General features: G+C 43.6%; 1 protein-coding gene across 1 annotated transcript in view; it reads left to right on the top strand.

Moving 5' to 3' along the window:
- Positions 1 to 13,685, top strand: part of slit1a (slit homolog 1a (Drosophila)) — an 89,234-nt gene that overhangs the window by 58,716 nt on the left and 16,833 nt on the right. Inside the window, exons 9-15 of the mRNA XM_030772238.1 lie at positions 446 to 590; positions 6,507 to 6,578; positions 8,520 to 8,591; positions 9,014 to 9,085; positions 9,314 to 9,457; positions 10,776 to 10,939; positions 12,098 to 12,121. Coding sequence (XP_030628098.1) covers positions 446 to 590; positions 6,507 to 6,578; positions 8,520 to 8,591; positions 9,014 to 9,085; positions 9,314 to 9,457; positions 10,776 to 10,939; positions 12,098 to 12,121 — 693 coding nt within the window. The remainder of the gene's footprint in view (positions 1 to 445; positions 591 to 6,506; positions 6,579 to 8,519; positions 8,592 to 9,013; positions 9,086 to 9,313; positions 9,458 to 10,775; positions 10,940 to 12,097; positions 12,122 to 13,685) is intronic.

The following is a 13,685-nucleotide window of genomic DNA, read 5'->3' as shown; positions in this document are numbered from 1 at the left end:
ATGTGTGTTATTCTTCCTGTTTTTCCTCTCATTTTGGAATTTAAGTGAATAATCTCTGTGTTTTTTTTTTTAAATGAATAATCTTTGTGTTTCATCTCATTTTGGAACTTAAGTGAATAATCTCTGTGTTTCCTCTCATTTGGGAATTTAAGTGAATAATCTCTGTGTTTCCTCTCATTTGGGAATTTAAGTGAATAATCTCTGTGTTTCCTCTCATTTGGGAATTTAAGTGAATAATCTCTGTTTCCTCTCATTTTGTAACTTAAGTGAATGATCTCTGTGTTTCCTGTCATTTTGGAACTTAAGTGAATAATCTCTGTGTTTCCTGTCATTTGGGAATTTAAGTGAATAATCTCTGTGTTTCCTGTCATTTGGGAATTTAAGTGAATAATCTCTGTTTTTTCTCGTTTTTGAACTTAAGTGAATAATCTCTGTGTATTTGTAGGTCATGTGGAGAGCACTCCTCAGTCGTGCAGTCTTGTAGCAGGCTCCTGCCCGGCCATGTGTACGTGCAGCAGTAACATTGTGGACTGCCGCGGCAAAGGTCTGACCGCCATCCCTGCCAACCTGCCGGATAACATGGCAGAAATGTAAGTACTCTACACATTCTCCCAAATAACTGAGCAATGACTCAATATCTCAGACAGGATGCTCACTGTTATGAGAGGAAAAACAAAACGAAAACCTAAATGAAAACATAAACAAAAACAAAACAAAAGTCAGTAAAAAGCCATGCCTTTGTTACCTCATAGTGGGTGTTGATGTTTTTTAGAGGAAACCTGGGCCCTTCACATGTTCATTCTTCTCAGTGAAGCGTGGCATGGAGTGAGTGCTGTTCCCCCTGACAGCTCCACATTGTTTTTTAACAAGTCTAGTATGTTATACTGATATTGCACACACGCCCACAGTACAAAAGATTCATAAAGATTCAGACTACGATTTTTACTCTCTCTACTGCTTTTTGAACATATATAAAGCCTTAAATAACAGCAGCAGCAGCAATGACAGCAACATCAACAACAACAACAAAAACAACAACAAAAGCAAAAAAAAAAAGTCTGGATGATCTGCATTTGAATGTCCACAAGACTACTAACCTTTTCCACCTGAAATACATCCAGATTTCACTCTCACTACTTCTGATATAAGAGCCTCCAAATACAACATGGCCACCCCTGTATCATCACTATCATCACTTTTTCCTTTGAATTCATCTGTTCTTTAAACAAATGACAAAATGTCTTTGACACATGGGAAATTTACATAAATCCAAATATGCAATAGACTAAGTCCAGTGTCTGCAGTGGCTGACAGTATCAGTATAGTATATGTCAAGCTGTACTGGAGCACAGGCTGGGAGGAATACAGTCAAAGGCACAGCTGCGCTTAGGCCTCTGTCATCGGCTGGTACACATATCCAAAACAAAGTACACGGTGGTTACATTAACACTTCATCCTTCCATCGGCAGCCTGGTCACTATAAAAGACCACAGTGGGCATCTTCACAGGAGCACACTCACTGCTTCGCAGTCAGACACTGTCATTACCCACGGTTTACCCAAAACCTAAAACTCCTTAATGTTTAAAAAAAAAACATTAAGTTAGCAGTCAGACACTGTCATTACCCATGGTTTATCCCAAACCTAAAACTTCTTAATGTTTAAAAAAAAACAAAAAACCCATTAAGTTAGCAGTCAGACACTATCATTACCCATGGTTTATACCAAATCAAAAACTCCTTAATGTTTAAAAAAAAAAAAAACTTTTCTGTTCATGAGTGTTCCCAGCATATTCATGCATCCTAAAACACAAGCTGTGCTTGTTTGGAATCTGAAGATGTTTTGTAAGAATAATTTTGGTTCTTTTTGTGTCAACAATAGTGTTTATAACAGTGTTACAAAATACTACAGTCCCTCAGGAAGCATGACTCCGCCAGAGTACCTGAATCTTCCCAGGGGTTCATTTTGTTCGCCAGCAATGGGGGCAAAACGACTCCTGTCATCTCACTGAGAGGAGGTGGGAAAAGATAATGAACTCATTTCTGCATTTCAAGTCTCGGAAAAAGCGTGTTTAAAAATACCCGCACAGCGTGAGTGATCCGTAATAACCCTGACCCATTTTTAATGCTTTGGTGAGACGTTTGGGGTACAGATTTTTTGTTTTTGGTGTCAGGGGAAGTTGATGATGCTATGTTTGATGTCCCCTCCTGTCTCTGGCCATTACCTGCCTCAATGCCCCATGGGAAACTTTGCAGACTAAGATGAGAGTCAAACCATTCTCCAGAGTCCAACACTTCTTTCCCAACCCTCTCCCAAGCTAGTATTTGGCCAAAGTTAAGTTATCTGCGGTATTTCTCCACAATTTATCTCTCTGCAGAACCCAAACTTAAAGTCTCTCCAAAGTTGTCTGTTTTTGACTGTGCCCAGAAAAGCATAAACGCTTCTCGTTAAATTATATTGTTGCCCCATTGATTCTCTGAGCCACCCAGAAACCAAGGTTTTCTCATTTCTCGAGCTTCAGAAGGGAAAACAAGGTTATGATGTAACACAATCAATATATTCCCCATGGCTATACCGAACTAACTATTTAGCTGAAGGTGAAAAAACTGTATGGAAACAGAGCTATAGGGGAAAAAAGGATCTAACAACTTTCATGTCCTCAAATGCTAGACAAGGAAAACAACGGGGAGACTTTTATGGCTCCTTTGTGAGTTTTTTTTTTCTGGGTTTACAATACATTTGTCAGCCCTTTGCCATGCCTAAATCAAACACAGATATTCAGCCTCTCATTCATGCCCCCTGTTTGAAGTTTTATTGTGCCTCCACTCTGTTTGCTCCTGGCTTTTCTGGAGTCTTGGTGAGCCCAGTGCCTGTGCCCAAGCATTCTGCCTGTGAACTCCCCTAATGCGGGTCCAGTTTTCACGAGCACTCCACTTCATTATTAAATCAGTTTCAATTACAGCAGGACAGCTTCTCAGAAAATCAAGAGCAGCCCCCTGCACCCTTAATGAGCCACAGTTCATCTCTACAGCCATTATTTTCTGATGGAAACTTACTTCTTTCTCTCTTTATTTTTTTAACTGTGTATGTGTGTGTGTGTGTGTATGTGTGTGTGTGTGTCTTTTTTTTGTATGTACACACACACACACACACACACACACACACACACACACAGAGGCATGCTGTTTCTGTGTTTACAGTGAAAATTCAGGGTTTTGCAGCATACTCTTTACTTTTTTAGGCAGGCTTTTGGTGGTCTGTATTGGATCTGTCTTTTTTTTTCTCTCAGCAGACCATACAATCTCTCTTTTCCTTTACAATGTTGACAGTGTCATTAGAACTCTCTCTCTCATTATGTGTTTGTTAAATCTGGCCGCCTGTCTACAGATGTGATTGCCCGTCAGCTACGGCTCTTACCCAGACTGCATTGCAGACAGCATTGTGTATTCCCGTTAACCCATACTTATGGCCGAGGAGCGGCCTGAGAGAGAAAGAGAGACATCGATTATCCACCTCAAGGCTACTTTAGAAGATTGTTTCTTTTTCTTAGTTGAGTGGAGGGAGCTGTCCCCTTGTCTGCAGACAGAGGAATCAATCTTGACACACACAGAGTCTTTCTTTGGGACTTTGTCTTCACAATAATCGATTTTAATCTATGACCCCAAAGCTCCCGTATTCATCACCTGATCCCAACGTCGTGACAAAGCTTAAAACTGCTGTCTGTATTGATTTTAGCATACAAAGAGAAGTGCCTACCGGAGCATTGTCTCTCTCGCTCACACGCACACACACATACGTATGTACGTACACGCACAGTAGTTGAGCTCGAGACTGGGGACTGACTTTTCTTTGAAGGGATCATTTGGGTCCCTCAGACAGTTGATGAGAGAAGGAGCTAAAGCCACTTGGCAAGAAAGTCTCTCTGCTGGTGAGGGTTTGAGGCCACAGTGGCTGTGACATTACAGTAAATTCATTGAGACATGCACATATAAATAAAGACCCAAAAGAACGTTCTAGATCATGACGGCCACAGGAATGCACAGCTATATCCAGTGGTCTGGAATTGCAGCAATCCTAGGAATTGCAGTATTTCCTCATAACTGCGTGCAGATCTTTGAAGTGGAAAAAAAAAAACATTCTTAATTGAAAATGTTGTGTCAAACTCCATTGTCATCAACTGTCAGCAGGGAATATATACAAAAAGGTTTTGTAATCCTTCAATTCAACTTTAGATTTACTAAAAGAAGTCATTATATTTACTTACGGCAGATTCTCAGAGTATGTTTTCCTCCAAGCATAAACATTTTTGCCTGTACCTAGTAGGTATTTCATTACAATACTGGAAAACGTCTGTGAAGATTTTTTTCAGTTTTTATGTTTCAATTCTTCCATCTGAAGTTCAGTTTAAGAACACATGATATGAAATGACATGTTGTAAAGAACCACGTTAAGGCTGTGTCAGTGTTCCGTCAGAGAATGTTGTGGGTTTTTTTTTTTTTTTTCATCATGTGGTTTGTGAAAACTGGAAATAGGGAGTTGTCTCCTTTCAACCTTCTCTGCTCTTGATAAAAAATTCTAACATCCATCCTGTTCACAGCTCCTTAAAATCCCAACCCCTCTTTCTGTTCGGCACCCCTGGACTCAGGCTAATTTGTGGTGGCACTTGCCCTGCTGCCGCAGATGGGCACGTGCACACCAATTTGCCCTCTCCGCCCAGGGCTCAGACCAACCCCCAGCATGCACTGCACAAATGCTGTTTATTTATAGGTCAGTTCGCAGCTTTTAAAATTCCTCTCTTTAATAAGGGTTGGTGGTGTGGTGGTGGGGGTGTGGGGAGGGGGGCAGGCTCCAGCGACAGCCTCAGAGGCAGCTGAATGTTCAGGCCACACTCTGGAACCAAAAAAAAAAAAAGCAGGTCATTAAGCAGAGGCCCTTAAAATGCAGTCAGCCCCACGCAGTTACTAATGGGATTTTCAGATCACACACACACACACACACACAAGACCTTTATTACATCCCTCGATTTTTTTTTCCCCAAGCACATCTGATGTTGATTAGGGGTCATGATTACCGAAGTTTCCGCCGTGAACGAATCTCGCATGACCGCCAAGGACACACATGTCATTAATAAAGCAAAAACTGTGACGTCCGGTTGTAGTGTCCAGCTTGACCTGTGCCTTTGGCCCTCAGCTCACGAACACATAAGCTCAGAGTGATGAGCGCTGATGTTACAGAGCACTCCTCAAACATAAACATACAGACAGGTGTACAGCAGCGCAGCCAGCTCGGCCCAGGTCCTGCCTACTGTATTAATGGATGGAAAAGATTGTGTGTGACATTATGCTCTTAACTCTTGTAATGACAGTCTACTGGTGGGAAAGATCCGGGTCAGCTTGTGGCTTTTAATAGCTCCCTCAGCTTGCCAATTTCAGGCTTTTAAAAAGGTTTTGAAATTCAAATGGTTTCATGACATGAATAAACTCAGAATACAAACTCTATGTGGTGTTTTCCGCAAACAGCTCCAGAAATGACAAGAGTCTCATGCTATCATGTTCTCTTTAGCTTGACTCTCCATCTTGAGCCGAAGAGAAAACAGTGGACAGCTTGCAAACCGTTTGGGTGGAGTGTACATTAGTCAGCTGGACTGAACTCGGACTGTGTGTGTGTGTGTGTGTGTGTGTGTGTGTGTGTGCGGGACCGTGAAGACTGGGCCACGGTGGCTGGAAGTGACAGCCAAACTTGGAGGCTGTGGGATTAGAAGGCTGAGACCTAGCTTAGCCTTGCTGACAGAGTCACTTAACAAGCCCGTTCATCAGAGGGCCTGGGACACCACCCTGCTCTGCAGCTCCCACCTGCCCGACAATGACTTCATCAGGCCTCGATTCAGAGAAGAGCTCTCAGCTCATTAACGGTCAACCAAATTTTTTCACTGAAAAAGAGAGAACCTTTTTTTTTTTGTTTTTTTTTTTACCAACAGATACTGTAGTCAGTTTAGATCTGAGCACCTGGTCTTAGTGTCTTGGAGTTTCTCCGAGGTTTAAAACTGCACTGAAAGATTGTGAAAAAAAAACCCTGTTGATGCTGTTGTCTGTCCACAGGAATAGAGTGGTCTCATGCAAACACACAACTAGGGTGGTGTGAGTTAGTTTAGAGGAAAAACCACAACACATCAGTCCTTCTGCGCAAACGAGCATGCAGATGACCTTAGCTTGTTTTCGAGAATTATAATAATGTTAACGTCTTTTTCATTTTTCATCTTTACAAGAGCCACACATTGTGTAAATACTGTCCAGATGATCAGAATATTTGGGAAATGAGACATACCTAAACAGTTTTGCAATCTGGCTGCAGTTATGGAATGTTAATCAGCCTTGTTTCTATGATACTCTCTGTTGTTATGTGTGTGTGTGTGTGTGTGTGTGTGTTTTGTTTGTTTGGGGGTTTTTTTTGTTGTTTTTTTTTTGCTTTTGGTTTGTTTCATTCCCTGTTTTTCTCTGCTTTCCATAGACGACTAGAACAGAACGGGATCAAGTCCGTCCCTCCGGGCGCCTTCTCTCCCTATAAGAAGCTTCGCAGAATGTAAGTTTGCATTCACAACAATCTGAAAGCATTTATGCAATCACAACCTCTCAGGTCCCTCTGCACATCCGAACAGGTTTAATACTGAGTACAACGATTTTTACATAATAACAACACAAGTTATTATAGCTTCTGTGTGGGCTTGTTACATAATACTTAATTATTGCTTACCAAGTGGGAAATGCACATTAGCAATAAATTAGACTTGTGTCTACATGTGTTTGCGCAATAGTAACTCAAATAGATTAAATAGAGTAACGATACGGTTTTACTCCCCTCCTTTTAGAGTTGAAGAGTTTATTGAAGGTGTTATTGATTTTTGTGGTTGTTCTGCTTTGTCTCAATCAAGACTCAGTCATTTGCAAGCATCTCATAAATGCATGTGATTACTTTTAGAGTAGGGTTTCAACATGGTATTCCTTCCTGAGCACGTAGGTGTGGAAAACTGAGTCTATGTGAGGCTCACTTAGCACACTGTAAATTGTGGGAGAGATGATTATGGTTCATGGGGAGGAAGGCAAGCATTTTGGATGGGTGACCTGGGACTCCTCCCGACTGGCTCTCCTCGGGACTCGGTGGCCAAGTCACACTCAGGGCCGCAGACTTGCCAGACGAAAACAGCCACATCCGCAAATCAGTATCCACACACACAGCTCCTGCACTCAAATAGCCTGTCAGCCCTGGGAAGAGACAGCTTTTTTGGACGGGTCCATCCACAAGTAGTTCCAGCTATTGAGATCTCATTTGATGCCATGGCCTGGTAGGCAAACAAGTTGCACTGTGTGTGTGCGTGTGCGTGTGCGTGTGTGCGCGCGTGCGTGTGTGTTTGTAAGTAAAAATATATCCACCTACTTCCTGCTTGTTCAGCTGTCTCTGTCTACTCACAAACCCTCAACAGCGGCAGATCAGTCCCAAGGAGTCTACACTGGCCGCTTCTGTGGAAAAAAACCAAACAAAAAAAAATCTAAGTCCGTCCCTTCTCATTCCTACACATATAAATAGCCTGAGGCTGACCTGCTTACTGTTTACTGTGTAAGCCGCACACACATCACAGCCAGAGACTTCTTGACCTTCTCCTGCTACATGGTCCTGGTCTGTGTCACTGTAAATGTCTGATGGTTTTTGTCTCAGACCCCTCTGGTTTGAAGGATTTTTTGGCTGAGCTGCTGGGTGAAGCTGGGAGGTGTCAGACATGTAATGACGAAAGAGACTGGGTCCTCTGAGATCTGTTGAGATACTCAGAAACTGTCAGCAACTTCTGTAGCATCCTTAACTCCTCAGAACTTTCCCAAAACACACTTCGCTGTTACGTCTATCAAAGTAATACAGCTCCCCAGCTCGCGGTGTGGCCAGTTAGCTGTGAGGTCTGATCAGACGTATATCTATTTATGTTGCAGTCCAGGACTCCTGTAAAAACCCACAAGCCCTCACTCATGAGCAGATGACAGGCCCTCGCTCATGGATAAATGACATTGTGCGAGGATGCTCACAGTGGGGTTTTTCAGGTGGGCCACCGGCCTGTGGATCTTATTAAAGTCAGTTCCAGATGAGTGAAAGCCCTCCGCCTCATTAAGCCCTGTCGGGAGGGGGGGGCCTCAGTCTCGGTCCAGCCGTTGGCATACCCGGGGCTGCATTGGGCTCCAGGGATGCTTTCCGCAGGGGCCGGCCAAGCTCCCTGCAGGCAGCCACGTAAGCAGGAGACCACTGAGCTGAGACCACAAGGGCCTCTCCCCATCAACGACAGGCAGATTGGATGTCAGTCTGAGTATGTGTGGAGGGCATAGTGCCTGGAGCTGTGTGGGTAACAAATAGTGTTTGGCTGATGTTCCTCTCTCTCTCTCTCTCTCTCTCTCTCTCTGTCTGGGCTGTTGGAGGCCACACAGCGGTCAGGCCTCTCACAGTGAGTGTAATTCCCTCTGTGCTCTTCTGCTCCATTCACAGAGATCTCAGCAACAACCAGATCTCTGAGATTGCCCCAGACGCCTTCCAGGGCCTGCGCTCCCTCAACTCACTGTGAGTTTGTTTCACTGTTTGTGTGTGTGTGTGTGTGTGTGTGTGTGTGTGTGTGTGTGTGTGTGTGTGTATGTGTGTATTTGTGAATGATTGTTTGTGTGTGAACATGTATGTGTGTGTGTATGTGAATCTGTGTGTGTGTCTCCATTTGTATGTATTTGCAAGCATGTGTATATTGCTTCTGTGTCAGTGTTTGCATGTGCGCTTTTTACAAATGCATATAAATGTATTACTGCAAGTAAACACTTCAGTTACACGCATCTCTGAGTTCGCTCTTGGATAAACAAGTATTATTGTTGGGAATCTTTCTGTATATGTTTTATATAACATACTGTTGCATTTATGGTTGCTTGACATAACAATGTCAGATGTGTTTGATTAGGGATTTGTATTGTACCATAAGCTGTTTATTTGATTCCCAGAGTCCTGTATGGGAATAAGATCACGGAATTGCCTAAAGGAGTCTTTGATGGCCTTTTCGCCCTACAGCTGCTGTAAGTTAGCCAGAGTCTCCAAAGTCCCTCATAAAATGGAGCTGATTATGTAACCACTGTAGGCCTGGGTTCTCTGATAAGTGTAACATATAATGTATACTCAATCAGTGGGACAATGTGTTATTATGACTGTAATCAAAATCGTTTACCATTTGTCCTTGACGACTCCCTCACACAGTCTCTCCTTATCCCCCCCATTCTCTCCATGTGTGTCATGCTTGTTCACAGGCTGTTGAACGCCAATAAGATCCAGTGTGTTCGTGCCAATGCTTTCCAGGACTTGCAGAATCTCTCTCTGTTGTCCCTCTATGACAACAAGATACAGACACTAGCCAAGGGCACCTTTTCATCTCTGCGTGCTATCCAGACCCTGTGAGTGCCTGCCATTTCTGGAATGCTCCGCTCATGACAAGGAGCCCTCAAACCAAAGCAGAGCTTTTCTAAATACTGTTTCTAAATACTGTTTCTAAATACTGTTTACAGTGTAACGTCTTGTTATGGCTCTGGAACAACATGCAAGTCTCAGATGCGTAATTCACAGGCGTATAAGCAAAATTTACAACCATAAAAATCCATTTCAGCTAACATATATAAAACTTTTTTTTTGACAGAATAAGTGCATTAGCTCTTGCTCTTTTTCTTACAAATACACACACACACGCACACACACTGATCTAACTCTGGGTAACGATTAAACGTGTTAAAACTAATTTTGTTTGTACCTGCACCCCCTTTAACGGTGTAGGAATGGAATAAAGACATAAAAGAAGGTATAAATCTTTCGGAGGGTTAATTTCAGCTTCACCCGCAGATCAAACAAAGCACCCCCACCCCCCCACACGCCAACGTCAGCCCTGTAACATAAGAAACAATACTATAAATATGGCCCACACACACACTGCTTTGTTTAAAGCCATAGAACTTTTCCTTTTTTGTTGCTCTGCACATGGTACAACATTACCTTTCTCCAGAGCACTGTTACTCCACCCCTCCGAATGCTGCCAGGTCAAGTTATGCTTGGTCTCGTTAAGGCCTGACAGGGAAGTTACAAACATACTTTCCAGACTAGCGCTGGCATCCACAGAGTGTTGGCATTTTTTGTTTTGTTGCGTATGCATAGTTATGTGGCCGCCAGTATGGGCTTCATAGCGCTGTCTCCAGCTTTAGCTGCCAGAGGCTCTCGTTAAACAACAACAGGAGAAGTGGAAACAAGGGTCTGGCAGGTGGATAATTAACAAAATTATCATTGTCTTTAACTAGTATTCGGAGAAACGCATTTAAAATTAACCGTGACCCTCTTGTCCAGTGTATTCAGTGCTTTGACTTTAGTGTCATGCCTCAGATGGCTGTAACTCTGTACCTCAGCATTGCTCACATGCCTGTGCACTCAGCGACGGGGCCACCTCTTCAACCGCTCGTCACCCAGAGACGAGAGGCTGCCACCACATAGCAGTCTTACTGGTATTGTTGTCACAACAATGTAAAAAATGGCATTTCTAGGACATTCTGTGGACATTTTACGATGCAAGACATTTCACTGATCACTTTAGAGGATATTGGAGCTGAAGTAACAGGAAGTATTTGAGGGGAAATCAATAAATTTGTCTTTTAAAGTAGGTTTTTTTGGATGGTTAGTCACAAAGGCGCTCTCTCTCTCTCTCTCTCTCTCTCTCTCTCTCTCTCTCTGTAGTCATCTGGCACAGAATCCCTTCATCTGTGACTGTAATCTCAAATGGCTTGCCGACTACTTGCGTTCCAACCCCATCGAAACCAGTGGTGCGCGATGTGCCAGTCCCCGTCGCCTTGCCAACAAACGCATTGGCCAAATCAAGAGCAAGAAGTTCCGCTGCTCTGGTAAGCCACCTTCTCTCCCTCTCCCTCTCTCTCTCTCTCTCTCTCTCTGTCTTTCTCTCTCTCTCTCTCTCTCTCTCTCTACCCCACTCCCTGTCTGCCTTTGTCCCCCTTAACTTCTCGTTCATTCTCCCTCCATCATTTTACCTGCATCCCATTGGGCTTGTTATCACTGCTATGTAGAGCACTTTGTGTTTCATTGCCACTGCTATCCTATCCCAGACTGATCGATAGAACATGAGACAGGCAGAGGGGATCTGGCTGCAGTATTTGACAGGTGTGTGTGTGTGTGTGTGTGTGTGTGTGTGTGTGTAATTCTGGAGGATGCACACGTACCAATCCTGTACATGTGGCCCTTTTAAATGCGGTTGTTTTTTTCTTCTTCTTTTTTTTTCACCCTGCTTTCCGTTTTGCAGGGTTTATTGTCGCATTAACACTTAGCGCGTCTGGTTTCACATGACAGCCACAACAGAGCTGAAATCACCAGTCATGCCCTGGCATTGGATTTCTGCCCGACAGTGGTTTTAGCCCCTACACTAGGTTCAGCCTCAGCGTGTGTAACTGCAGAGCTGTGCAGGGCTTGCCACTTTGGCGCTTATTTTTCCCCTGTGCCGCAGGGCAAATCCAGCCGTATATGTGTCTATACCCATAAAGTGAGTTGTAGTGAGTCTGAGCAGTTGCCTGGAGAGTGGAGAGTGGCCTGTTTTGCTACACGCTCCTGGTTTAAGTCAACAGAACAACCTGATCTCCTCCTGACTAACGGCGTTCAGACCTGCTCTTCAGAAATCCATATTTCAGAGCTGTAAGCAACAATGCTTGAGTTGGCACCATAACAGTATCAGAATCTGAAATTGTTCAGTACGAACTTGCCACACTTAGTAAAAACCATGCGGATATAAAAACGTATAACCCCCCCCCCCCCCCCCCCCCCCCCCCCCTTTCACCACAGCACTTTGGCGGGTAATCCTTGGCCCTAGTTCAGATTATGTGTTCAACACAAACCAGGTGTGTACCAGGTCTCCAAACAAAAGCTGCAGTCTAGGTAGACAGTTCACCTGTCGAAGGTGAGCCAGAAGGACATGGTCATTTCTGGGTCTAATGCTGCTGACACATGACTGCCCTAACTGATGTCACTGCTTTCTTCTTGTGTCTCCATCACAGCCAAAGAGCAGTACTTCATCCCAGGTGAGTGCCTCTCATTTCCTCATCATTTTCTCTCTCTCTGTCTCTGTCTCTCTCTCTCTGTGGTTCTTTCTTCCTCATCCCCTCTCCATCTTTTCCACGGGCTCACTGCGACATTCCTTCTCCAGTGAATGGGATTCATTCAGCACTTGTGCTGTGTTTTCCTCAGTTTCTCAGATCACAGCTGTTCCTCTCTCCCTCCAGCCTCCACCATAAGTCCCCCAAAACAGCTTTCATATGAAATGAAGAATTGATTGGTGTTTTTGTGTGTGTGTGTGTGTGTGTGTGTGTGCATGCGTGCGTGTGTGTGTGTGTGTACACATGTCCACGTGTACACTTGTATGTCTCTAAGCCTCAGCTTACAGTAAAAGAAAATAAAGCCCACGAGAGAATGGAGATAGATATCTGGAAATGTTTCCGGAGCTCTCAACACAAGGACTCTTCTGAGAAAATCATTCTGAGCAGAGAAGTGGCGTGAATAAAATAAAGAGCTGACAGTGGCAGAGAGTTTTAATGGAAATTTAAGCACTGGAAAGATTAAAGAGATACTTGATTAATGGGAAATCTGTGTTTCTCACTTAATGAAAAACCAAGAAAGACTTGGCTGAGGTCTTGTATAACATATTTTATTCTCTGACTTATAGGAAATCTTCTGTTATGAAATGGACTAGCTGTAGAGTTGTTGTTTTTTTTTAATGTTAAACTTTAAAACCAAGGCAATTAAAATTCCCTGTGTGCACTGTTATAATTCTCTCTTTTCCCCTGTCTCTATCTCTCTCTCTGTCTCTCTCCCCTGCACTCTCCACCTACGCAATAAGCTCAGGAAAATAAACAGCCGCAGGAAATCTGAAATTGTTTGTGTGTCAGAGATACTCGTTACGAGTCACGGCCAGCCGTGAGTCACTCCGAGTCTGAGAGGGGAACTAGAACTCTTAATTGGACTTTTAATGGAAATGATGAACAAAGAGGCGGATTTCGCTCAGTCATCCTGGAGGAGAAAAAAGAAGAAAAAAAAAAAAAAAAACATATCAAAGAACTGCAGTAACTTTACTGTTTCCTCTGTAGCTTTTTTTTCTGTCCTCCAGGAAGCCTCATTTCCTAAAGTCACATCTCAAACATTCAGTAATGAGTATCATTAGCATGTCTCAACTTCCTGCGTCTGAGCAGGGGCCTTAGAGTGGCGTTTTTACAGTGGCGTCTCAAAAGTGTGATCACTTCAGTCCCTCCCAACCTCGTTTACTTTAGCTTTGACACCAAACCGTAATGAAAAATCTCTCATTGTTGGACCGTGTTCCCTCTTCTGGTACTGACCCTCTGTTCCCGTCAGTGCTGGCAGTGTCTGCTGTAGGAGGGAGACCTATGGCCCGCTAGCATCTGCCCACAGAGCAGACCACAATGAGTGTGTGTATCACGGCACAGCGCACAACAAAGCACACAATGTTATCCTCTAAGTGGCTTCAAGTGGATCCCGAGTTTTCAATTATTGAATGCATATTATATAAGGGCCTGGAAGCTCTCCGGCACATACGGGTCTATTCTTAGCCCGGCGGAAATGGTGAGGAACGGG

This window comes from Chanos chanos, chromosome 4 (genome assembly GCF_902362185.1).
Source record: "Chanos chanos chromosome 4, fChaCha1.1, whole genome shotgun sequence".
In the NCBI taxonomy this organism is placed as follows: domain Eukaryota; kingdom Metazoa; phylum Chordata; class Actinopteri; order Gonorynchiformes; family Chanidae; genus Chanos; species Chanos chanos.
Note: the sequence above shows the minus strand (reverse complement) of the source record. Positions and strands in the feature narration are given on the sequence as shown.